We start from the raw sequence: 27,595 nt of genomic DNA, 5'->3' as shown, positions 1-27,595 counted from the left end.
AAGGGAAGCCAATGGAGTTGTCCAGGAGAGCAGTGACAGTATTTGAATGGAAGGATTCACCACGGGATGGAGACAGTGGAAGAATTTCACATTTGCTTTTGAGGCAGATGGACAAGACTTACTTGCTGACTGTGGAACCTAACTCCCTGGTCAGATGCAACTAACTATACTATGCCTAAGAGTTATTGGGTGTTTACTGTGTTAAAGTATGAAAATGTTTTATTTAACCTTCAAAACAGCCCCATGAACTGGGTATTTTATTAGCCCTGTCTTATGGGTGGGAAAACGAGGCTGGGGGAAACCAGCCTAACATTACAATTCATAAAGCATATAAAATATGGAATTATGTGGCATTTTCTAAAATATTTTGCTTTATTTCATTAAATTATCCCAAAGAATATGTACCAAAATTATAAAAAGCAACAGTCTAGGTCCTATGTACTTTCTGCTTGAAGTCAGTCATACCAAATTTTGAATACGTCAGAATCTTGTTTTCAAACAGTACAGAGTTAAATTATGACAATCCCAAATATTCTTCATCTCCTTTAATATAACCATTATGGCAATGTGTAAAATCTCATTTGTTTTTAGCATGGCACTGACTACCACAGGGAGCACTTGGTGCCACTACCTAACCCTAATTATGATAGAACTTGAAAATATAAGCTCTTGCGTTTAAATACGAACGATCTACAAATACATGTATGAAGGAGGATAATTTAAAGTTTATTTATTTATTTTTGAGAGAGCGTGAGAGAGAACAAGTAGGGGAGGGGCAGAGGGAGAAGGAGACAGAGAACCCCAAGCAGGCTCTGCACTGCCAGCACAAAGCCTGACACGGAGCTCGAACTCATGAACCATGAGATCATGACCTGAGCTGAAATCAGGAGTCAGACGCTAAACCAACTGAGCCACCAAGGTGCCCCTGAAGGAGGATAATTTTAAATGGGCAGCTCTGTCTGGAAAGAACCAATTGCTAGATCTTTGAGGACTTCCTGGAACACCTAACCACATTTGAGGCCTGCAGGGCCTGTCTCTAATCTGAGGGAAGATATACTACTATCTCTTTCCCCACAGCAGCACCCACGTCACACCCCGTTCTGATTCCAGTCCCTGGCCCTCCTCAGTTTATCCTCTCATGCAGCCTATGGCTCCTGACTCACAACCCCCTTCCTCTCTCTTAGCCCTTGTCTGTGCCAGCCTACCCCAGGGAGAGCTTTGGACACTGGCCAGCTTTTCCTCTTCACTCCCACATCTTACAGCTCACTCTGGTCTAACCTGACACTTCAGATTCTAACCTTTGCTGTCTCGTTCCCTATAGGAGCCCACATTCCTCTCTCACTATTTTATCAGAAGCCCCATTGAGACCTCTTGCACATTGGCCATACTCAAGCATCTTGGCCAATTCCTGGACCTTTTCCATCCTAAGCTTACTGCTTTTAACAACCTAAGAACATTGCAAAATAAAGTTATCCCCTATAGGTCTGAGGAAGAGCATGAATTCCAGAACCAGATCACCTGGGAGTAAACAGGGGTAAGTTATGTAACCATCCTGTGCCTCAGTTTCCTCATCTGTAAAATGGTAGTAGTGACGGTACACCCACCTCCTAGTGTTTTGGGGAGAAGTAAACGAAAACACTTGTAAAACATTTAAACAGGGTTAGTTATTACCATTATTACATAAAATTTTGTTCAGGATAAACACGCCCCTACATAATGAGGGAACCTGGAAGAAAAGCTCACATCAAAATAGTGTCTTTAAGCTTTCTAATTCTTAACTGTGGAGAAGTTAACAAAACCTAACAGCTGACCTCTATTTGCATTTAACCCATTCATTCTAAAAAAAAAAACAATAACAAAACACTTGGGAGTTTAAAAGTGTGGACTCGAGGGGCGCCTGGGTGGCGCAGTCGGTTAAGCGTCCGACTTCAGCCAGGTCACGATCTCATGGTCCGTGAGTTCGAGCCCCGCGTCAGGCTCTGGGCTGATGGCTCAGAGCCTGGAGCCTGTTTCCGATTCTGTGTCTCCCTCTCTCTCTGTCCCTCCCCCGTTCATGCTCTGTCTCTCTCTGTCCCAAAAATAAATAAACGTTGAAAAAAAAAAAAAAAGTGTGGACTCGATTTTTAGATTATACTGAACAAGGATTTTTTTAGCATTTTGCATAAACCATTCTAATCCTCACGACTTTGATGGCAGCAGGTATCCCAAATTGTAACGAGAGATAAACTCAGCCACACAGAGATTTGGCTAGAAGTTCCCTAACATGGAAGAGCAAAAGCGAGACTGAAACTTTGGGTGGTTGGCTTCTGGAGTATTTGAGGAAATCAAATTTACTTTATTCTTGTTAAAAATGTTTTTGTTGTTCTCTAAGTATGGACTGTAAGAGCATGGACTCTCAGGCCAGGCAAGGAGTTCAAATCCCATCTCCGCCACTCACTTGCTACATGACCCTGGGAAAGTTACCTTTTCTGTGTCTCAGTTTCCTCATCTGTAAAAATAGGGGGACAATACTAACACTGTGAGCATTAAATGAGGTATTAGGTGCAAAGGGGTTAGAACACTGCCTGGCACATATAAGCACTCAGCTAATGATAACTGTTGTTATTTGCAAGTTGCAGGCACAAAGCATCTGGTGTCTGGGAACAGACACCTCTCAAGGAGTCAGGGGAGAGTAATCCCCAGTGTGGCATTTTCTGAAGGGCCAGCAGGGCCCCCCCATGCAAACTGTTCCCTCCTAACTCCCACCTACTTGACACTTTAAACTCACTGAGAAGGTGCCCGCCCCATGACACCACATGTGTTTATGTACAGACTGTCTTCACTGAACAGAGAATTTCTTGAGAAGAAAGGCCCTGACCTCCTCTGTTTCCTTAGCAGTGGAACTGACACTGGCACTAACAGATGCTCCATAAATGTGGGATGAATAAATGAACAATCAGTCCTCTACATGTTTAGTAGCTTTAAATTTTAGGCCCCTTATTAAAATGCAAGCCCCTCTAGGGGCGCCTGAGTGGCTCAGGTGGTTAAGTGCCATTACTTCAGCTCAGGTCATGATCTCACAGCTCATGAGTTCAAGCCTTGCATCTGGCTCCGTGCTGACAGCTCAGAGCCTGGAGCCTGCTTCCGGTTCTGTGTCTCCTTTTCACTGCCCCTCCCCCACTCACACTGTGTGTGTGTGTGTGTGTGTGTGTGTGTGTGTGTGTCTCAAAAATAAACATTAAAAAAAAAAAATACAAACCCCCCTGGACACTAACTCCTTAAACATGTTAGCAGCAATTTGTGACAATTACATCTTCCCATTGCTCATTCTTTTAGCACATTTCAGCACCATCTAGTCCTACAACCACAGAGCAAGGACAAATGACTTTATTCTGAAATATGGCATAGGGTGAACTCTGCCTAAAAAAAAAAAAAAAAGTTTTTACAAATAAAAGCATATTTCTAAAATGCTTACCTTGCCTCATAAATGAAAGGGCTTTTTCTTTTAAGTTTTCTGTCAGTTGTTTCTTTTTAGTTAGGTAATCCAAAACATAAATATTTGGAGCAAAATTTATCATATTCTGTTCACCACAGCCATAAGGCATCCGAATCAATGAGGCCAAGCCATTGATGGAAGAACCAAGGATATCCCCTGAAAGCACAAGATATTCAATACATTCAGCAAATACTCAATAACTATACCTCCTGGTGGCAATGAGACTCCCATTAAGTACAGAAGGCATCGGACACTGAAGCAATAGTTATTCCACTGCTTGGAACAGAGTACAAACATTACATCAAACTTTTAGGAAGACTGGCCAAATAACTCATAACACAGTGGCAATGAACTTGTAAATTATGTGACACATTAGACTCTTAGCTCAGTTAAAGATGTGGCATACACTAGGCAAAAAATAAGTTTAAAAAATAATTCTTGGACAAAAATATGTCAGGGATTGATCATCAGGAAACCATCATTTTTATATAGGAAAGGAATGTTTTATTAGTAGTATTCTTCACATAGCTAGAACCTCATTCTGATTTCTTACTAAGACACTATAAGATTTTTTTAAGGGCAAGGCTTAGAGTAGTTTTCACTGTGTTCTATTTAGCAACAACAAAGTAGAATTAACAAGTCAAAGTCTTTCAATGAATATCACAGTCAAAAAGGATTAGGAATATTCTTCAAAGTTAGTAATCTAAAATTAAACAAAATGCATGTTTAAGAGACACCTCTATCCAAATTCTAATACCATGACTGGGGAAACAAGTAAAAATTCAGAAATACAGAGGCTGAGTTCTAATTCTGACCCCACTGTGGTTGAGCTGTATGGAGAAGAACATTCTTCTGTCTATTATTATATTTTAGAAATTTACACCATTCCAAGTCCAAATACTTAGTGAGCATCTAATCCTAAAATAAAATTTTAAAAAATGAATCTAAAAAATAAAGCCCTCTTTTAAATGAATAAGCTGCAGCCATGCTAGCATATGATGTCTTAAAGTTTAGATGTTAACACCTGTTAACACGTTAACAGATGTTAACAGAAAAATAGAGGTTATATTATTACCACTTATGCTTTTATGGTTTCTAATATTTAAAATGAACATAAACTTAGATTCTCCACATTCAAAGAAGCAAACTAATATTCACACTAATATTCTGGACTACTAAATAGATTTTTTTAAATAAATATCATATAGGACTACCTGGGTGGCTCAGTTGATTAACTTCAGCTCAGGTCAGGATCTCACAGTTTGTGAGTTTGAGCCCCATGTCAGGTTCTGTGCTGAAAGCTCAGAGCCTGGAGCCTGCTTCAGATTCTGTGTCTCCCTCTCTCTCTCTGTCCCTCCCCTGATCACGCTCTGCCTCTCTGTCTCTCTCAAAATTGAATAAACATTAAAAAGAAATTTTAAAAAATGTATCATATAAAAATACAACTTGAAAAGCCATTCTTTGTGCCACGGTTAAAAATCAAACCTCAACAGTATTTCAGTAACCAAAGATAGATTCATTCAATGTAAGAAGTGGTGGTATACATTTGAAATTCAAGTCTTCTTCCCTTTGTGTGTATGTGTGTATGTGTGTGCATGTGTATTGCATCCCCTGTGTGCGTGCTGCACCTCCCAGCATCACAACACTGTGGGAGAATTTATTCCTCTAAGTAGAGAGCTTATTTAATTCTTCTTAAAAATTATACCCAAGGTGAATGAGCCCCATTTGGGGCTCCATGCTGTCAGCACAGACAGAGCCCGCTTCAGATTCTCTCTCTCTCTGCCCCTTCCCCGTTCTCTCTCTCTCTCTCTCTCTCTCTCTCTCTCTCTCGCTCTCTCAAAATAAATAAATACTAATTTTTAAAAAAGAATTAGGGGAGCCTGGGTGGCTCAGTTGGTTGAGCGTCTGACTTCGGCTCATGTCATGATCTCACAGTTCATGAGTTCGGGCCCTGCATCAGGCTCTGTGCTGACAGATCAGAGCCTGGAGCCTGCTTCGGATTCTCTGTCTCCCTCTCTCTCTGCCCCTCCCTTGCTTGCACTCGGTCTCTCTCTACCTCTCTCAAAAATAAATAAACATTAAAAAAATTTTTTTTAAGAATTATATTCAAGGCTCCCAAAAAGTCCTCTATGGAGGGCTTGGTTGTTGGAGTTATAATGGAAAACACTACACCTACAGATGAGATTTAAAATAACTTCTGAAAAAGTGCCTTAGGTCCTGACATCTTGAAGACCTAACAAACTATTAATATTCGTTAATCTTCATTAATCTAAACATTTCCTTCGGTTATTTGTAAAGCACAATTATATAAACAAATCGTTTGTGTGGAAGCTCTGTTTAACAGCTGATGCAAAAACACACTTAGGTTGCCAGAAGGTGACTAGGACAGGGTGAAGTCAGTGGCTTGCTTCCTGTTATAAAGGTTATCTGTGTCCTGCACAGAGAACTGCTCTAGGCAAGAGAGCTCAGCGTTTGGTCATCAGAAGCACTTGTGGAGCCTTTTCAAAATATACACACCCTAACCATAGCTCAAGAAATGCTGATTGCATAGGTCAGAAGTGCAGCTCTTACAAAGCTCCACACAAGATTCTGATATTATCAGTTGTTGAAAGCCACAGAAGCCAGAAGCTCTGCCCTTAGAAATACTCCCTCCCTTGGGGCCCCTGGGTGGCTCAGTAGGTTGAACGTCTGACTTCGGCTCAGGTCATGATCTCATGGTTTGTGGATTCGAGCCCCGAGTCGGGCTCTGTGCTGACAGCTCAGAGCCTGGAGCCTGCTTCGGATCCTGTGTCTGCCTCTCCCTCTGCCCCTTGCCCACTCATGCTCTGTCTCTCAAAAATAAACATTGGAAAAAAAATTTTTTTTAATTAAAAAAAAAAAAAAGAATCCCTCCCTCAAGCCACATTATAAATGAGCGCTGCTAGTCAAAGAGTGATCTTCACACACATCAGAAGCATCAACATCAACTGGGAGCTTGCTAGAAATGCATAATCCAAGGCTCCACCCCAGGCCTACTAAACCAACATCTTCCTTTAAACAAGATCCCCACGTGGGGCACGTGGGTGGCTCAGTTGGTTGAGGGTCCAACTTCGGCTCAGGTCATGATCTCACAGCTTGTGAGTTCAAGCCCTGCATCAGGCTCTGTGCTGACAGCTCAGAGCCTGGAGCCTGCTTCAGATTCTGTGTCTCCCTCTCTTTCTGCCCTTCCCACACTCATGCTCTGTCTCTCTCTGTCTCAAAAATAAAGAAACATTAAAAAAAATTTTTAAACAAGATCCCCACGTGATTCAGATGCACACTGAGATTGAGAACTGGTCTAGGTAGAACACATATCTGCTAGTCTTTCTACTGTAATCAGTAGTTGGTACCAACTAAAAACTTTAGCAACCTCTTCTCATTAGGACTAATTTAGAAAATACATCTATAATAGATAACAAATGTGTTATACACACACACACACACACACACACACACACATATACACATAAACCTGGAGTCATGGCAATATACTGTATTCTTACCAATTGCAGTGATCTGAACTCTTTCACTACCACTCACTGTGTTGGGAGGAAATGAGAAACTCAAAGTTTTCAGGGGAGTTTGTAATTTGTGGACAGCCAAGTCTAACAAGATGGATTGTGAATACAATTTTTCTATTCCTTCAGCCTGTTGGAAAAAAGGAACACAATTAACATGGTCTCCACTCATCCATCTACAGAGTTTTATGCAAATAAGATAAACATCTTGCCTGCAGTGTCTGCACTATGCGTACATTAGGTAAATACCTAGTATTTTTGATTCCTGCTTCAAATCTGTTAATAAATGCTTACTTTCTAATTAAAGTAGATAAAACATTTCATGAAATAGCAATTGAGAGGTGCCTGGATGCCTCAGTCGGTTAAGCATCCAACTTCAGCTCAGGTTATGATCTCACAGTTCGTGAGTTCAAGCCCCATGTGGGGCTCTGTACTGACAACTCAGAGACTGGAACCTGCTTCAGATTCTGTGTCTCCCTCTCTCTCTGCCCCTCCCCCTCTCGCATTGTCTTTCTTTCTCTCTCTTAAAAATACATAAACATTTAATAAAGTTAAAAAAAAAAAAAGAAATAGCAATTGAAATGATAAAGGAGAAGATGAAAAGGTAATGATAAAAACTCTCTGAGGTAAATCCTATTATTATCCAAAGAGAGATTTAAAAAGAGAGAGAGAGATCAAACTCCTTCCCCAAAGTCACACTTGACAGAACTGGCATTTGAACCTAGGGCTGTCTCACCCCAGGACACAAGTGCTTACCCACCAGGCTGAGTTTTTCTGCATAATGCCTTCTCTAAAGAAAAATCTACAAAATTGCTTCTAACTATACATTCAAAATACATACAACTGTAGATTCAAAATCTACATATCAACTTGGCATGATTTTTTTTAATTTTTTTAATGTTTATTTAATTTTAAGAGAGAGAGAGAGACAGAGTATAAGCAGGGGAGGGGCAGAGACAGAGAGGGAGACACAGAATCTGAAGCAGGCTCCAGGTTCCCAGCTGTCAGAACAGAGCCTGACACAGGGCTCGAACCCACGAATCATGAGATCATGACCTGAGCCAAAGTCAGACGCTTAACTGACTGAGCCACCCAGGTGCCCCTCAACTTGGCATGATTTGATAGGACCCTAATGTAAAACAGTTTGTAAGTGTAATTAATTGACTGCAAAAGAGATTTGCTATATAGACATATCATAAATTTGAAGAGGAAATGGGTGATTACTTCCAAAACATATTATGTATCTTTACACACAGATGAGATAACAATTAGACAATACCAGGGTGGAGGAGATGACCTACTATATCTTGCCAACAAATTTAACCAAGAGAAAAACCATCTTCTGTTTCCTTTTTAATTATATATTTCCGTTTCAATTATTCAAGACTTCAAACATTTACCTTTACTAAAATCCTCTGGGTGACAGCATCAGAAGCAGCAGGTGAAATGGCCGTGACGGTGATTGGAATTTCCCCCAGGTGTGTTGGCTTGACTGGGAAAACAACAGTTGCTCCATCCTCACTGGGAACCAGAATGGTCTGCTGGTGTCCGGTCGAATTTATTTCATTTAAAGCCATTAGAATATCAAATTTGTCACTTTTCTCAATGATTACTTGAACCTGGAAGGAAAATTATCAAAAGTTTTGTATAATAAACGCTCATAAGTAAAGTGTTGCTTTAACCACATCAAGTGCTATTAAATCCATGAGGCTCAAGACTGGAGAAATAGGAGACAGAGATTCAGCCAAGAAGAGGATGAGAAGGTTATCAGGGAAAACTTCATTTTCCTATGTTCTCGTCATCCACTTCAAGATTTGTGGGACAAGGGCACTCTTCGGTTCCATTTCTAACATTAAACTCCCACTAACATTAAATTCTATCATCATCCGAAGGCTTTGAGTGGGAAGGATGTGCCCAGAAAGGTTATTTCATGTCACGGTATTGCCACAAGCCTGATTTAACTGCATCATCCTAGGACACTGGTCCCATTAGAAAAACCTAAGACAAACAGGATGTAGGGTTATTACATCTATTGAGAGTCTTGGCTAAAATTATCCCAAGGAAAGAATGATGCAGACATCAGTCCTGAAGCATATGTTGGTTGTAAACTTGTGTAAAGTCTGTCAAAGTTGCCAGTCTTGCCAAGGATGGCATTTATCTAGGCCTTACACTTCATGAATTGTTTTCCATTCATTTTCTCATCTTTTTCTCAAAATACTTTCTGTAGAAACAAGAATTATCATTCCCATTTTACATTAAGTTATTTGCTGGCAAGGGGTAGAGTGGGACGTCGAATCCAGGCCTTCTGATTCCAGATCTTCTGCTCTTTTCAAAGTACCATTGTTGACTACGTTAAAAAGTACAATTTAAAAATAATTTACAAACATAGTGCTTAATGAGATTGTGGCATTTTCACTTAACAAAGTTAATAACATAGTCCTACTTACTCTGGGGGGAAAGAATTAATCACTTGGTTAGCACTACTATGGGCACAATACAAACGGTGGCCTAAGCCTGCCTTCCAGGGAACTGACTACCTAAGGAAACACTAGGCACATGACTCAAAACACAAAGCCTTGTTTTGAATACGTTGTATTCAAAACAAAATACATAATAAAAACATGGAAACAACCCAGAACAGAATGGGTGAGGAAAGATATCCTAGTTTTATGCCAGGTCTTGAGAGGAATAAGTCAAGGAACACAGAATGGCAGTGCAAAGGGGCAATGGCTCTAGATGTGGGGAAGGCTGGGAAACAGCACAGGGAGCCAGGAAAGACACAGACCTGCCTCACATACAGTAAGGAAGTTACGTGGCTCAAGTAGAAAACATGTGCAAGAAATTAAGAAAGAAAGGACAGACACACTAATACAATCCTTAGACATTAATAAGTAGAAGAAATCACTGACAAAGTGTGTTTATTTTCAATCTCTCAGAAATGTATAAAATGCTTACATGCCCAGATGCCCAAACGTTAATAACCCTGTGTGTTTTCTCCATTTTTTCCTGAAGTATGAATGATTAACAAAACTTTTAATACATTACCTCAGTGGCATCTTTCAAATAATTGAATATGGTTACTTCCAAAGCAAATTCTTCACCTCTGATAACAGAGTAGGGAAGATTCAAAAAAATGAAAAATGGCTGGAAGGCTTGTAGCTGGAAAAAACACAATGAATACATATTTTATTAAAGTCAAAATGCTTCATATTACATGCAATTAAAAGTAAATCTCACAAAACCTATGAAGCCTATAATTTCACATAGAAATGTCCACTTGCCTATCAACAGGAAACAAACAGCAACTTACCCCAAATGAATGATGATGATAAACTTATGTGGCTTATGGTATTTAACATATTAATCACTACATTTTACTAAATGCCTACCAGGATCTAGGAACTTTATTTTTTTATCATTTTATTTTATTTTCATCATGATAATTGGTGTACTGTCTAATCCCCACCCCCTACTACCCCATCCTCCCACCCATCACCCCTCTGGTAACCATCTGTGCTATAGTTTAAGAGTCTGTTTCTTGGTTGTCTAGCTGGGTTTTTTTTTTTTCCTTCACTCATTTGTTTTGTTTCTTACATTGTACATATGAGTGAGATGATATGGTATTTGTCTTTCTCTGACTCATTTGACTTAACATTATACTCTCTAGCTCTATTCATGTTGTTGCAAATGCCAAGATTTCATTCTTTTTTCTGGCTGAATAATATTTATATATATACACAGATATATACACATATGTACACATATACCACATCTCCTTTATCCATTCATCTATCAGTGGACACTTGGGTTGCTCCCATAGTTTGGCTATTGCAAATAATGCTGCAATAAACATGGGAGTGCATATGTCCCTTCGCTTTAGTATTTTTGTATTTGGGGGGGTGGGTAAATATCCAGTAGTGTGATTCTTGGATCATAACATTCTATTTTTAGTTTTTTGAGGAACCTCCATATTGTTTTGCACAGCCAAATTGGCTGCACCAATTTGCATTCCCACCAACAGTGCAAGAGTGTTCCATTTTCTCCACATCCTTGCCAACACTTGTTGTTTCTTGTATTGTTGAATTTAGCCATTCTGACAGGTGTGAGGTGATAGCTCATTGTAGTTTTGATTTGCATTTCCCTGATGATAAGTGATGTTGAGTATCTTTTCATGTGTCTCCTGGCCATCTGTAACATCTTCTTGGGAGAAACAGCTGTTTATGTCTTCTGCCCATTTTTAATTGGATAATTTGGTTTTGGGGTACTGAGTTTATCAGTTCTTTATATATTTTGTATTTTAACCCTTTATAGGATGTGTCATTTGTAAATATCTTCTCCCGTTCAGTAGGTTGCCTTTTAGTTTTATTGATTACTTCCTGCACTGTGCAGAAACTTTTTACTTTAATGTGGTCCCAACAGTTTATAGGTACTTTACACAATTTCATTTAATTCTTACAACTCCTAGGAGGCATGTTCTATGCACATATTTTACAGAAAAGAAATCTGAAATTCAGATATATCTGAAACGAGTACAAGATCACATTGCTAGTAAATGAAGGAACCAGAAATGGATCCCAGAATGTCTGATGCCAAAGTCAAGCTCCTGACCTACTGTGCTATAATGACTCCACCAAGTGGCCAAATCAAACAACCCCTGTTTCAGACTCGTGGAAAGTCTAGACAATGTTCTGCTTACTACGTTCTAACATATACATGCACATGTACTTCCTCATTGGTGACCCAATTCTGATACTGTTGGCCAAATCCTTCATGGGAAGCTGAACCCCTACCCTGCCTCTGAAAGCAGCCGTTGATTAATTTAGGCCGATGGTTGTCACTGGCAGCAGTAATTTCCTCTAGAGGTTTACTTGGACATTTGTGAAAGTGTCTTAGATTGTCACAATGATTGAGGGGCACCATTGACACATAGTGGGTGAAAGTCTATAATGCTCAGGACAGAAGAACTGTCCCCTGTCCCTCATGATTCTTGAATATCTCTTCAGACATTCATGTAAAGTACCTTCTTGTAATGACCTGAACTTCAAACCTAATTCCAACTTATATATGAACCCAAATATTGGAAATATATTGCATTTCTCAATACACACTGAATTTTTCATAAATACAGCTATTTTATAAATCAACAGAAGACTGCCCTTTGTTTTGTTTGTAACTTTACCAAAAGTCCTTCAGTTTCAGAAACCGACATCACCACAGGCCGTACTACTCAAGGTGTTTGAGCGGCTGAAACAATACGTGTACATCAAACTTGATTTGCAGCTATTACACACAGGGTGATTCCATGCCTGGAGTAAACAGTTAAATATGTATGACTCCTAGTGCAGCTATGACTGATAACTTATATACTGTAATATGTATTACTTTATTACAGATTACTTTCCTTTTATTTCTCAATATTTCACTTAAGGCATCATATGGATTTTTTTAATTGAGTATGTAAGTATACTATATTTTCTATGACTTGCATTGTAGATGGTAAAGGGGAAAACAAAATATCTGTTATAAAAAGGGGACTTCAGGTATGACAGAGGTGACAACTACTGGCCTAAGACCAAACGTGTATATTCCTCTCGCCAGCGACTGGGTTAGGAAGTCACATATGCTGCAATCTGACCAGAAATGTGAAGGCATGTCTTCTAGGGGACATCTTGAGAAGTTCTGCTCATCCTTATCAGAGGGACACACAGAAACCCTCTGTCTTCTGGCCTTTGGAAATGGTTGGATTCAGTCAATAATAAACTTTTTATCCAAATCTTAACATGGATGGAACACATTTAGGAGTTCAATACAGCTCACATTCTAAAGTAAACAACTAATAAAAAACAAAAAGGAAAAGCCAAGGAACCTCTAAACACTGAGCAACATCATAAGCAATTGTTTTTTGAAAATCCATTGAAGAGTGGACACTTTTTTTGCTTTGGGCACTTTAACCCTTATAAGCAGCTCTTTCATATACTACCTCCACTGGAGTCCTGGTTAGTCCAAGACCTAAGTCCTCAGAGATCACAAATGCGGTAGCCACCCAAGAAGTGATAGAATCAGGCACGGTAACTTCAAAGTCTTGGTAAATCTTGGAACTAAAGTCAAGATAAAAACAAAAATCACAACCCCGAGAACTGACACATTTCCAAAAAAGTCAACATAACCTAAACCATTTTTGGAAGAGTTTTAGTTTTCCAAATTGTTTGCCTATCTAAATTTTTTTGAGTGAGCATGAAACGGCAGATCCCAAATTCTCAAGGACCAGGTCATTTAATAAGGCCATAACACTGCATCCTGACTCATATTCCATTAAAAGCTTTCAACAATGTTTACACTTTCAGAATGACCATTATTTTCATAAATGTACAGATAATAAATACCTATTTTCAAATTTAACTTGATTTATTTCTGTCAATTTACGTGAAAGTTTCCCTCCGTATCCTGGTCATGTATTTGTGTGTGTGTGTTTTGAGCTTTGACTTGTGTCTTATTTCAAGTTTCCATACATGGCTGACTATAAAATATATGCATATTTCATGATTCATCTGCTCAGTCATTAGACCAGATAGCACAGGGTTTGTCAACTAAGCTGAGTCCCTCCACCACCTGTGCTGCTTCTCCCTGTGGCTCACGGGGATGTTTTACAAGGAGCTACAAGGCAGAGAGAGTAATCGTCAGTACTCTCACCCCAAGGCAACAAGTGTACTCTCAGCAATTTTCTCAAACAAGAACCATGAGACTTCAAGGAAGTTCAAAACACCCTTCATTAGAAGAAGGTCTATCTTCTCCTTAATGATACTCTCACTGCCCCAATTTGCATGTGGCTTTATTATATACTACATTTAAATACACTAAATATCGTTCTAAGATAAAAAAACCTCTTGGTCTATTTAGCTTTAACCACAATATGTTTGCACTTAAACATTAGAAAGAACACAAAACTTGTTTAAAAATAACACTAAACAAAATATATATAAGCAAAGAACATGATAAATCTTTACCCCATGTTGGTGTCTAGCCAAATCCAAGTCTCTGGAAAATGCTTTCTGACACGTGGATCGCTAACCGAAGAAAAGTCATGGAAATCTACCAAGTATCCTTCATTTTCCTCCACAAACCTCTCGGCAAGTTCTACGCTGTCATCTAAAAATCAACATTGGCAACTGTTAGGAAAAAGTCCCTGTAGAGAATGATTATAAACTCAGTCCATGGAATTGCAGCACCTCTCAGCTGAATGGGACTTTAGAGCTCATCTTATCCAACCTTCTCGTTTTACAGATGAGACACCTGAGACCCACAGAAGTCAAGTGACTTACCCAAGGCCCTGTGGCCAGTTACGGCAATGCCAAAACTTAAAAAAAAAAAAAAAAAAAAAGTTTCCTGCCCATATGGCCAACACCTAAAAAACTACTTACAGTGCAGTTGCTAAAAAATAAGTTAAATCACATTTTTAAAGTTACCTTCAATTGTTCTATTCTTTTTAGCTCCCCAGTGCCAGTTACCAATGGCTATCCCAGCCATAAGATGCCACAATCATCCTGTTTACTAACTTAAAAACAGCCATGTTGCCATACAAACTCTGGATTACCTACTTCTATTTTTTCAACTTTTCTAGAAGTCTATAATTATTTCAAAATAAAATGTAAAAAAAAATAGACTACAGTCAGTACCAGGGATACAAAGATGAATGCAGGGAGCTTCTTCACTCACAGTCTTTTGGAGGAGACAAATAGAAAACTGTAGTAAACATGTTAAGAGTGACACAGACATATAAAAAATGCCTATTGTGCACAATAACGGCTAATTTTATCCAAAATCTGAATGATGAAAATAGTGTGGCTAGGGGAAAAAAAATCGTTTTGCAGGGGTTTTGGGGGTTTTTTATTCTGTTTTCTTTAAGTCTCCAGTTAAAGAGTACCCCACATGGGGAAGGGACACAGGGCACGTAAGCTAAGTACAAAGGCATGTCCCAAATATGACAGTGAGTACTAGGTAAGAGGGGCGTAAAATGAGAAGAGAAAGAATGGCTAAATCCAGATATTAAATATCCAATCTCCCATGCTGAAGGACTTAGATTGATCCTTTAAGCAATTTTGACCTATTGAAGGTTTTAGAATAAATTAGAAACATGATCCAGCCCACAGCTCATGTTTTATAATGATAACTCTGGCATCAGTGTGAACAATGGTTTAGAGCTGGAGGAAATGGAAGGTGGGCAAAGCAGTTAAGTTAGGAAGTTATTACAATAGTCAACAAGACACTGACAAGGGCCTGAAGCAAGGAGAGGAGAGGAAGAATAGTCTCAAGAGATGATTCTGCCCTGCCTCTTGGGTGGATGACTTCTGTGTATGCCCATGGCATGCTGACTCCCCCCACCCCAGTCCTCAGCACACTCTTCTAATTTTATATTGTTTTGCCCCACTAGACCAAGTTGAAATCTCATTGCCTCGTACATACTAGGCATGCAATTAATATCATCACTATCCATTAAATAATGAATGAACGAACTGGATCTGAGGAATAAAATAGTAGGTAATTGCAGACTTATAAGTGCTAAACATGTGTCATACAATTTAAATGTTTTTGAATTTAACATCATAATACCCCTGTAATACCAATAATATTATTAGCACTATATTTCAATTGGAGATTTGAGGTTTAGAAAGGTTAATTGACTTTCTCAGTGTCAAAACACCAGAACTTAAAGGCAGAAGTATTTGATGGCAATCCTTTTCTTAACTACCATGTAATCCCACATCTGACAGAGAGGAAGGGACTAAGGATGTGTTGTGGGTTTCTGATTTAGGCATCTAGGTAAATGATGATTTCATTAACATAGGTCTGAAATTATATCAATTCAAGGAATCACATATCAATAAAATTATATTAAGGAAAAGCAAGGTTGTAAAGGAAGAGAAGATCATAAACTTGGCTTGTGACATACTGAATTTAAGGTATTTGTGGGATGCAGAAACAGAGGGGTAAGATAAACAGTCAAGATGTTCCAGAGTTTGGGTTAATGAAGAAGATGTCAGGGAAGGACAAGGAAGTAGGGAAGAATGCTACCAAACTGAATAATCATGGTGGTCCAGGCCAAGTACTGGAGGAAAGTGAAAGCAGAAGGAGCCAATAACCCAGAATAACCAGAAGTCAAGACCAAGGAAGATATTTGGTCTCTAGTAAGGACAAAGAAGGCATTCAATAGATTTAAGGGAGTGAGTGAATATCCAAGGTAGAAGGATAGGCATTTGAAATGTTAAAAGTAAAGCAGTGTTCCAGTGATAACGTGACCTTGAGTAACTACTGATGCCATAGTGCTGACTGCAAGATACATTATGTACTTAGGAACCCTGATCCAGAAGAGAAGCAGAAAAATGAATGCCAGTCACTTAAGAAGGTTTCTAGGGACACAGTATGCTAGTAGGAGGATCAAATTTCTTCTGTTAAACAGTGGGGAAAAAAAGGTAGAAGAAAGTGCTTAGGAAATGTAAAGGATACAATAAGTATTACTAACAACAGAATGGGTATTACAATGGAAATCAGGATTTGATAAGTAAGGATGAAAAAAGATAGGTAAAAGCAGATACCAACAAAGAGAGAATGGAAAAAGATTGCTTAGAAGGTGTCTAGGATGGATTGTTACATGAAGAAAGCTAACCATACCATATTATCTTTAATGCATAGAAATCATAATGACTTCATAAAATTTTTAACACTATAAAATGATCTTTTTGCTTCAGGACAGAGGCTCGGGTATCCTGTAGTGTCAAAAATCAGCCCAAAGCTGGAGAGCCTGGGGCTTAGTGTGGAGTAACTGAGAAGACCTGACAGGAATAGGGAATCCGGGGATACAAATTGTGACAGCCTTACAAGATGATATTAGCATAATGTTACCTAAAGGAAAAGAGAACAACTCCTGGAGTTAACCATTCTCATTTCCACACTTCCTTCAGTCAAAACATTTCACTTCTTCCTAAGCACTCTTATTATTAGTTGGGTAGTAACTGTATTTAGCAACACAGGGAACTAGGTGTGACCCTGCTCAGGAAGAACTCAGACTGATGAGACATGCACGTGTGCAGGTGCATGCACTCACGCATGCTCACTGCATGTACCAGCATACTTATGGCATCTGGGTTATATTCTAGGTGAACATGCGTGTGTGTGTGTGCACACTGCATATACCAGCATACTTATGGCATCTGGGCTATATGCTAGGTGAACATCAAAATGCCAGAGAACAAAAATGTTTCAAAACTATGTTGTTCCTTTTATCTAATTCCAAAATAACAGCACAGTTTGCAATACAAGTTGGAAGCATAGGATCTTCCAATATGCCCCCAAAAAATAACCATTTCAAAGAACTACAAGGGAGCAAATGGAAATCTAGACAGAAGCCCAGACAAATATTCCATGTCATGGCTCAAATGTACATTAAACTCCAAAGACTTTAGGAAAAGAGAACAGAAAATGAAATCACAATATCCATATCCATTAAACCAGAAATCATCCATACTTATAAGTAATTTTAAATACCTGAGATGAAAGACTTAAATACTTTGAAAGCACATTGTTAGGTTCTACTTACAAACACCATCAATGTAATCCTTCATAAGGTTTGCATCTGTCAATACCCAGAGGCCACATTCCTAAAAAGAATAATTTTAAAAAATTTTTTAAGTTTAAATGCTTTGTAAAATGTCACAGCAGTCTTCTATACTCTTAATTCACTCTTGTTCATTTGTTTTTATGCAGACATGAAAGTTTTGTGTTTTTTTGACTCTATCTCATTTTTGAGAATTTAGGTACATACATGAGCATTCTCTCTCTCCCTCTCATACACAGATACAGATACACACACACACACACACACACACACACACATACACACAGAGACTTTTTCCATTTGCTTTTAAAATTGGAAGGATGATTATCTTTCCATTTCAAATTATATTTATATAACACACTATACTTCAACAACACATTTAATAAAAGGTTAATCAGATAATTAATTCTGAAGGTGTTTGCAATAGTAAAAGATATTAATATCTTTCCAAATTATATAATAAGCTAAACATACCTGAAAAACTGCAAAAGAATTCATGAACATGCCTAAATAATACCCTGTGTTATAGAGCTCCAACTCATGGACCACCTAAGGAGAAGATAAAATATGTGGAATGAATTGATTTGTATCATACTGTTCTGCCCTCTGTAATATTTCTTGTATGTTACTTAGATAACACACAGCCCACATGCTTATCTAATTTGAAAGTGACACAAATGGAACAATAACAAATATTTGAATGCCTTATTCATGATTCAATCAGCTAAAATTACATTGATTCTTTTAACTTATTTTCACTCTGTTCACTAATCCAGAGTTCCTAAGAAATGTGGGCTTGAGGTTTGCTCAGGAGGAATTTAAATGTCAATTCCTAAACCAACACACAGGGGTCAGCATTGAAAACAACCCATACTTCTGGCAGAAATAAATGGGTTAAATTTGATGGTTAATATAAGTTCTGCAAATGTCACTTAACTACATTTTCTTAAATAACAAAAAGAGATAGTTTACAAAAAAGAAATGTAAATTATTAACAAACAGAAAAAATATTCAACCTCATTGATAAAGCACTGCAAATTATAACATCAATGAGATAGTTTTTTCAATATTGAGATATTTACATAATCACATTAGCAATGTTATTTTTTTAAGAGCAGCACTCATTACTAGCAAGAGAGAGTAAAATAGGCTAAAAGACTGAGTAAAGTTGGCAGCTCCCAAGACACAACCACAGATTAGAATATGACCTAGCAATTCCATCCCAATGTATATGCTGAAAAGAACAGGCACTCAGATATACACGTATGGCCAATGTTCATTGTGGCATCAGTCACAATAACCAAAAGACAGAAACAACTTAAACGTCCATCAACAGAAGAATGGATAAGCAAAATGCGGTATATACATCAAATAGAATATTATTTAGCCATAAGAAGAAATGAAGTTCAGATACATGCTACAACATGGATGAACCTTGAAAACATTAAGCTAAGTGAAATAAGGCAGACACAGAAGGAAAAAAATTTATATGATTCCTCTTATATGAAATGTCTAGACAAGTAAGTTCATAAAGACAAGTAGATTAGAGGTGGCTGGGGCTGGGAATAGGGGGAAATGGAGAATTATCACTTAATGGCTACAGAGTCTGTCTGGGGTAACAAAAAAGTTTTAGAAACAGATAGTGATGATCGTTGTACAACATGAAAGTAATTAATGCCACTGAATTGTCTTTCAAAAATGGTTAAAATGGCAAATTTTATGTTACATACATTTCACCACAATAAAAAAAGTTAAGATATTATACAGTTTGGTAACTATTTCAACCTACCTCTCTTATTTACATTAGCGTTAACTAGACAAATTAAGACAAAGGCAGGAATACAAATCATGAAAGAGTCTAAGTGCAAGTTTAAAAAACAACCACGTTTGGAGCCCCTCAGCTCAGTTGACTGTCTGAATCTTGATTTCATCTCAGGTCATGATCTCGTGGTCTCGTAAGTTCAAGCCCCGCATCAGGCTCTGCACAGGCCGTACAGAGCCTGCTTGGGATTCTCTCTCCCCCTCTTTCTCTGTCCCTTCCCCACTCACGCTGTCTCTGTCTCTCTTAAAATAAATAAATAAAACTTTTTTAAAAATTAAAAAAAAAAAACACACATTTAAAATCAAACACCTGGAGCACCTGGGTGGCTCAGTCGGTTAGGTGACTGATTTCAGCTCAGGTCATGATCTCGCGGTTCGTGGGTTCAAGCCCTGCATCAGGCTCTGTACTGACAGCTCAGAGCCTGGAGCCTGCTTCGGATTCTGTATATCCCTCTCTGTCTGTCCCTTCCCCACTCACACTCTGCCTCTCTCTGTCTCTCAAAAATGAATAAACGTTAAAAAAAATTAAAATCAAACACCTGCATCCACTTTTTTTGTCACACTAACAACAACCACAGCTACATCCATGGTAAGCAAACATGGTGCTAGAACAGGCACCGAGAAGAAAACAACAGAAGGAGAAAACAGAAAATTTCATAATATCTCAATAAGCTGGCAAATACAACCAGTATATAGTCCAACCGTAGACAATGGAGCCGGAGCCAGAGCCAGACATAATGGAGAGAAAAGATTTTAGTCCTAAGACTCAAACTCTGCTATAGGACACAAATGCATGCAAGATCACCTTCCCCTGACACTCAGGCATGAATCAATGGAATTATCAAGAAGAAACATCTATCTCAAAAAGAAATCCTCATTTTCTCACTGGCTCAACAAAAAGGCATTGCCAAGGCTGGAGCAAAGGCTGATGTCTGAAAATCATTTCTGGAATATCTAGCACACTTAAATTTTCCCAAAGTGTTCAAGAGTCTCTCGGCACCATGTATAAATTTAACAAGAACAAAAGAAACCAAAATGGTCTATTACCACAGGCTCCTGATGCCCTTCTCCAGAGCCAACTCTGGAGAAACAAGAAAAGCAAGTAGGAAACTTGGATGAGTGGTATGAGAAAAGCCTGAGAAGAGTAAAAGATAACTTTAACTGGTGTGTTGGGAGGAAGTGGGTGGCAGAAAGCTGCTAGAGGCAGTCTGGAGAAAAGATTTTTTAATTCTGCTCTTGCTTCTTTCCAGGAAGCAGCCTTGGGACAATCATTCCTTGCATTTTCACTGCCAAAATCAGCAGCTGCACCAGCAGCCTACACTGCCTGTATAAGGGTCAGGAAGATAATACCAGGTCAGCACCTCTGCTTTTCTGGTGGAGAAACTGAGGAAAACACGTGGACAGACCCATGGCCAAGCACTCACTCTTCCTCTGCACTCCAAACCCTAAAAGCTGGTGGATCATGACCCCAAAAAACTGCCTTTTCTTGGTGATGCTTTTCCCTAAGAGCTTAAAAGTGAAACACTGAATAAAAGCCAGCAGCACACAGGGAAGATCAAGAGTAGTTCTCTAGTCTCTGAAGCTTGACCCCTCCCCCTCTTTAAACTCACAAGACTTGCACAGATTGGAATGGGGTGTTCAGCCTTCCCCAATGGACAATATCAGAACAGCTGCCAAATCAACTACATCCAAAGAGTATGACTTCCATAAAAGACATCCAAATGGACAACACGTAACATATGATGCGAAATATTGAAAAGGCCAGTTCAAGATTTTAAAATAAACATGGCAGATAGACATAAGGAGATAAAGGAAAATATTAGCAATATAAAACAAGAACGAAAGATAAGAACCCAATGAAAATAATATACATTAAAAATATAATAGCTGACATAAAGAACCCAATATAAGAAATCAAAGGAGGATAGATACAACTGATAGATGATCAGGGAGCAGAGTCAACTGTGGAGCTCTCTCAAAGGAAAAAAGGAAAGTCAAAAAGATAGTAAACATAAAACAAAAAGCTAAGAGATATGGAGAATGGAAGTAGACATGCCAATCACTGAATAACAAGAGTCTCAGAAGAAGAGAAATGGAGAATGAAGAAACAAATGAAGAAATAACAGATGTAAATTTCCAGAATTAAAAAATGAAGGAAGAGCATAGACTACAAGGGCAATCAATAATGACACTGAATTACAATCCTGTACAATCACAACATGGTCTGGGCAGGATTGGAGAAGAAGGTGGTAACAAGTGAAAGACAAAAGGGATATGCAAGAAAATGAGAGCATACTGGGGCACCCGGGTGGCTCAGTTGGTTAGGCATCCGACTTCAGCTCAGGTCATGATCTCACCATTCCCAATTCGAGCCCCGCATTAGGCTCTGTGCTGACACCTCAGAGCCTGGAGCCTGCTTCGGATTCAGTGTCTCCCTCTCTCTGCCCCTCCCCCACTCACACCTCTGTCTGTCTGTCTGTCTCTCTTTCTCTCTCAAAAATAAATAAACATTTTAAAAAATTAAAAAAATAAAATAAAATGAGAGCATGCGAAAAAATGCTCGTCTTGTCTGGTGAAGATAGAATTTTGATAGTCTTAAGAAATCAGCAAGAATAAACAGTAGTATGGTTCATGAGTTAAGGGCATCTGTCATAGGAACAAAAACAGAATGTATAACTTACAAACCAGAAGAATAAAATTTGATCTAACCCCTGGGAAAAATAAAAATAAAAAGAGGGAAGAAAAGTAATTGCATTTAAAAATATGAAATAAAGTAGAAATAATTCCTAATTAAGACAAGAATTACCATACTTGTAAATGTGTTAAATAAGCTTATTAAAAGATATGGACTACCAGACATTAAAAACAAAAACAAAATATAATATAATAACATGCTACCTACAAGATAAACTTAAAGGAAAACTTATAAAAGCTTGAAAATAAAAAGGTAGAAAAATATGCCAGCAAGGTTGAACCAAAAGAAAGCTGTGATAACAATCTTTTGTTTTTTTAATGTTTATATTTTTAGAGAGAGGGAGAGAGAGAGACAGAGTGCAAGCAGAGAGAGAAGGAGACACAGAATCCAAAGCAGGCTCCAGGCTCCAAGCTGTCAGCACGGAGCCTGATGTGAGTCTCGAACTCTTGAACTGTGAGATTATGACCTGAGCCGAAGTTGGACGCTTAAATGACTGAGCCACCAAGGCGCCCCATGGGATAGCAATCTTATATATGACAAAATTTTATGTAAATATATTAAAAGATAGACAAAGAAACAAAGACAGAAATAGAGCACAAGCACTAGATAGGTGTGTGTGTGTGTGTGTGTGTGTGTGTGTGTGTGTATGTACATACACAGGGAAACAAAAATGAAATAATATACTTAAGATATTTAGAAAGCTATAAAATGAGAGATATTACTAAATTCAGTTAAATCAAATCCAAAATGCTATAGACTTTTTAGAATAAGATGAGTTTTTTAATATCAAGAGAAAAAAATGACCAATTTGTTTTAAATGAATCTTTTTTAAAAGGGATTGATGGGAATGCAAGCTGGTGCAGCCACTCTGGAAAACAATATGGAGGTTCCTGAAAAAACTAAAAATAGAAGTACCCTATGACCCAGCAATTACACTACTAGGCATTTATCCAAGGGATACAGGTGTGCTGTTTCGAAGGGACACATGCACCCCTCCATGTTTATAGCAGCACTATCAACATCAGCCAAAGTATGGAAAGAGCCCAAATGTCCATTGATGGATGAATGGATAAAGAATATGTGGTATATATATATATATATATATATATATATATATATATATATATATATATACAATGGAGTATTACTCGGCAATCAAAAAGAATGAAATCTTGCCATTTGCAACTACGTGGATGGAACTGGAGGGTATTATGCTAAGTGAAATTAGTCAGTCAGAGAAAGACAAAAATCATATGACTTCACTCATATGAGGACTTTAAGAGACAAAACAGATGAACATAAGGGAAGGGAAACAAAAATAATATAAAAACAGGGAGGGGACAAAACAGAAGAGACTCATAAATATGGAGAACAAACTGAGGGTTACTGGAGGGAGGGGGGATGGGCTAAATGGGTAAGGGACATCAAGGAATCTACTCCTGAAATCATTGTTGCATTATATGTTAACTAATTTGGATGTAAATTTAAAAAAATAAAAAATAAAACAAGTCAAAATAAATAAATACATAAATAATTTAAAAAATAAATAAAGGGATTGAGAAAAATTACCTCTATAGGCTGAAAAAATATATAATTTTTCTCAAGATGACCAAATTAGCCTAAACATTTATATCTTTTTTTCCCATGTGTTGTTAATTACTATACTTAATCAATTAATTGACATAGGTTATACAATCTAGATCTCAACTAGCAATGGCTAGGGTATATCAAGGATATATACAAGAATACATCAAGAACTTACATATAAAAATGAACAACAATGAACTTACAAAGCAAAATTGATTAATGAATAGAGGATTAGTTTATGTAACTAATGTAACTAGAGGTTTATATATTTCTTGGTTTATAAGTGTTCTGCAAATTAACAGGATTTCACTCCTTCAATATACCACAAATAGTAAATTCAATAAGACTGTAATTATATATAACCATTATGTATAACCAAAATAGAAAGTACTTCAAAATTATCGAAAGCTCTCTTCTCCAGGGTCATCCAGAATTGTACAAGTCAATTTCCTAGTACTTTCTTGAGAGTCTTAAATTCAAATACAGTATGAAAATGAGGGAAAACTCTAGATGGCATCTCTCATGTAAGACAGCAAAGACACTTCACCACACATAAGCCTCTTCCCAACACAACAACCAGAATGCAAATCCTTTTTATTTGGAAGCTTTACTCATTACTGACTTATACTTGAAGAGGAACCAATAAAATTTCCCTTAGATATTTGAAGTAATGCAATAAAGTTTCTTTTTTGCTCTTTTAGCATGTATTTTTATAATGAAAAAATAGCTATACTCACATTTTCCATTGTAATATCATTAGAGGCATTCATCAGATTCACGCTTTTGTCAACAGCCACAACCCCAACTATCGAGTCTGGCTGTGTCACAGAGATCCTAAGAGAGACTTTCTCAGATGGTGCAGCATGAGTTTTACTCCAAAACAGCTTTATCTAAGAAAGAGAGAAAACAGGATTGATTTATGTGACTTTTTTAAAGCATTACTTACATGTCTCACCGACAGCAGTTCAAAGGACTCAAAATCTAGCAGAGATTCTCCATTTGCCTTGACTCAGGGATCATTCTAAAACCATACATAAGCCTTCTCTGGGGGAAGGAATTTAAAAACAAAAAAAAACTTTACTCACAGTATTTGCAAGTAATAGAACTTCCCACAGTGGCATAAATCTGAATTTTCCTTCACTTCTCTACCTTTCCTCTTCCCTTTCTCCCACACCCCTCATCCCCCAGCCAATGCTAAAAAGAAGACAGCAGTGCCTGGCACACCTGGGGAGGGTCAGTATCCTGGAGGAGGAACAGGAAAGAGCAAAGAAACTGGAGATGCCCACATGCTGGTAACCTGAACTTAGAAGTGAGTCCAGGGAGAGGCCCCTTGGGGACTCACAGAACTACTTGGGTTGGGGACAAGGAGATGTCTTTCCAACTGAAGAGGTGATCAGACCAAACACTAGTTAGGCCCAATGCTCTGTGTCCCCATGGCTGCCTGAACTTCCTCTGTTCATTACATTCATCAAAGATGGCCCTAACTCATAATTCTTAATGAGCCTCAATCATCTCATCACAGCAAAACTGAATGGCTTTGTCATGAGGCCCCTTGATACTAAGAAGGCTCATCTTATCTAGCTCTATTTCAACATTCTACTGCTGCAGTGACTGTACTACCTGACCAAAACTGCCTTACTGTTCCCCTCGACTTGACTGAACAGGCTTCTTCCTGACCACAAGCCCCTGATTCTCCCTTTACTTACAGCATTTACTTTAGAAAACTTGGAATTGTAAATTCTTTCTCTGTCCCTTTGAAATGTAAGGCTTCTCCCAGCCTCTTGCCACTTTTACAACCCAGGAATGTCTTTCCCAAGGACCTGGGAGCCAATCCTTTGAAATGTAATCACCAAAAAAGAATCACTGATTGATCTCCCAAGGCTCTGTGGGAGGATAGCACCCTAACTTATACATTGACAGTTAGCAAACACAGATGGCCTAATCACATTGACCAATCTCTTCTCAGTGTCCTCCAGTACTTTTCCACAAGCTCATTCACTGCTTAAAACTCTCCTGCCTTTCGGAGCAACTGGGTGGCTCAGTCATTTAAGTGTATGACTTCAGGCCATGATCTCACAATTCGTGGGTTTGAGCTCTGCATTGGGCTCCATGCTGACAGTGTGGAACCTGCTTGGGATTCTCTCTCTCTCTCTGTCCCTCCCCCACTTATGCTTTCAATCAGTCAATCAATCAATCAATCAATCAATCAATAACCTCTCCTGCCTTTTGTTTTAATGAAGTTGAATTCAATCTCTCTCCCCTATTGCAATAGTCTTGAATAAAGACTTGCCTGTTTAACTTGTCCAGTGAAATTTTTTATACATATACCCTTTATACCACTGTATCTAGTTTACTTTTAGTTTAAGTTTCCCCACGTATACCCAAAATGAAGGGGAGCAACATGTTCCAGCCTTGTACTTCTCACTCTTGACTCTGAGCCTCAAAGACCCTATGGCTTCCATGTACACTTACGAGAGGATGATTTCTAATCCTCCATCTCTTGTGCTTTCCACATCCCATCCAGTTCAGTCATTACCAAACATCCAAAAGACTCGTTAATTTTCCCTTGCTTAAATATATTCTATTTTCAAATTTGTAGTTTCTTTGTGAGTAATGGAATATAAAAAGTACATATAAAAAGTAGAGAAAGAGGGGCGCCTGGCTGGCTCAGTCAGTAGAACATGTGACTTTTGATCTCAGGGTTATATGTTTGAGCCCCACATTGGGTGTAGAGATTACTTAAAAATAAAAGTAGAGGGGCGCCTGGGTGGCTCAGTCGGTTAAGCGTCCGACTTCGGCTCAGGTCATGATCTCACGGTCCGTGAGTTCAAGCCCCGCGTCGGGCTCTGTGCTGACAGCTCAGAGCCTGGAGCCTGCTTCAGATTCTGTGTCTCCCTCTCTCTCTGACCCTCCCCCGTTCATGCTCTGTCTCTCCCTGCCTCAAAAATAAATAAAACGTTAAAAATAAAAGTAGAGAAAGATATATCTTTGCAAGTATAGCTGAAATTATATTTCTTATCTTTCATATCTAAGAAATTTCTTGGAATTATGTTATTTATATACTCTGCTTCCTCAAAGCCAGCAACCTCTTACACTAAACTTTTTTAAAACTTGGTCTCACTTTCAAAGATATATGCCTTAAGTCCAACTCCTACTTTAGAATTCATCTTTGTTATGGGATTAATGGAATCACTACAAGTCAAAATTTGCTCTCTAAAAATAACAGAGCATACCATTATCTTTGAAAAAACTTTTCATAAAGTGAAAAATAGAAGTCTGTATTCTATTTTGACAAAATTAATTAACAACTGTCAACATAAGACATGTATGACTACTACAACCTCTCAGAAGTTTAACAAACTAAGCAAACAGAAATGCTATCAAAGAATTGTACTTGGCAAATCAATACTTTTAAACAATGATTATTTTGCCTAAAAAAACCTGAGAAGGCAGCAGCTCTCAGAACAATGGCTCATTTTATTATGCACTAGATGATTCAATTCCATCATGCACTCTTTCAGCCAGGTTACTTTTCAAAGTTGGGGCTCAAGGGGGCATCCCACACAAGCCATACACCTTAAGCTACAAAAATCCCTGGTGCTTTTGGAGACCAAACTCCACACAGATCTCCACATGCAAGGTAGCCAAGTGTCCTGTAAATCTGTCCCGGGTTAGATTCCAGGCCCATGAAACGGATAAACCAAAGCTGGGCTCTGCTTCCACAGATCACTGCTGATGGCCTCGTTCCCTACACGCGCTTCATTTCACTCCCACGCCAGTATCAGCACCACACAAATTCTGTATTGTTGCTGGAACTGCATGCCAGAACCAATATCGACCCCGCCATTTGAGAAATCCTGAAATAACTTCAA

At 38.4% G+C, this 27,595-nt stretch overlaps 1 protein-coding gene across 7 annotated transcripts in view; it reads right to left on the bottom strand.

The window, feature by feature from the left end:
• Positions 1-27,595, bottom strand: part of CD109 (CD109 molecule) — a 168,080-nt gene that overhangs the window by 34,596 nt on the left and 105,889 nt on the right. For all 7 annotated transcript variants that reach the window (XR_009263074.1, XM_058734482.1, XM_058734481.1 and 4 more), the window contains 9 exons: positions 24,461-24,613; positions 18,095-18,169; positions 17,603-17,663; positions 14,016-14,157; positions 12,992-13,109; positions 10,057-10,170; positions 8,412-8,630; positions 6,997-7,141; positions 3,455-3,631 (listed from right to left, as the gene is read on the bottom strand). Coding sequence is in view for 6 of the 7 variants with exons in the window: in XM_058734482.1 (XP_058590465.1) it covers positions 3,455-3,631; positions 6,997-7,141; positions 8,412-8,630; positions 10,057-10,170; positions 12,992-13,109; positions 14,016-14,157; positions 17,603-17,663; positions 18,095-18,169; positions 24,461-24,613 (1,204 nt within the window). In the remaining variant the exon portion in view is untranslated. The remainder of the gene's footprint in view (positions 1-3,454; positions 3,632-6,996; positions 7,142-8,411; positions 8,631-10,056; positions 10,171-12,991; positions 13,110-14,015; positions 14,158-17,602; positions 17,664-18,094; positions 18,170-24,460; positions 24,614-27,595) is intronic.

This window comes from Neofelis nebulosa, chromosome 6 (genome assembly GCF_028018385.1).
Source record: "Neofelis nebulosa isolate mNeoNeb1 chromosome 6, mNeoNeb1.pri, whole genome shotgun sequence".
In the NCBI taxonomy this organism is placed as follows: domain Eukaryota; kingdom Metazoa; phylum Chordata; class Mammalia; order Carnivora; family Felidae; genus Neofelis; species Neofelis nebulosa.
This window is presented reverse-complemented; position numbering and strand designations above follow the sequence as displayed.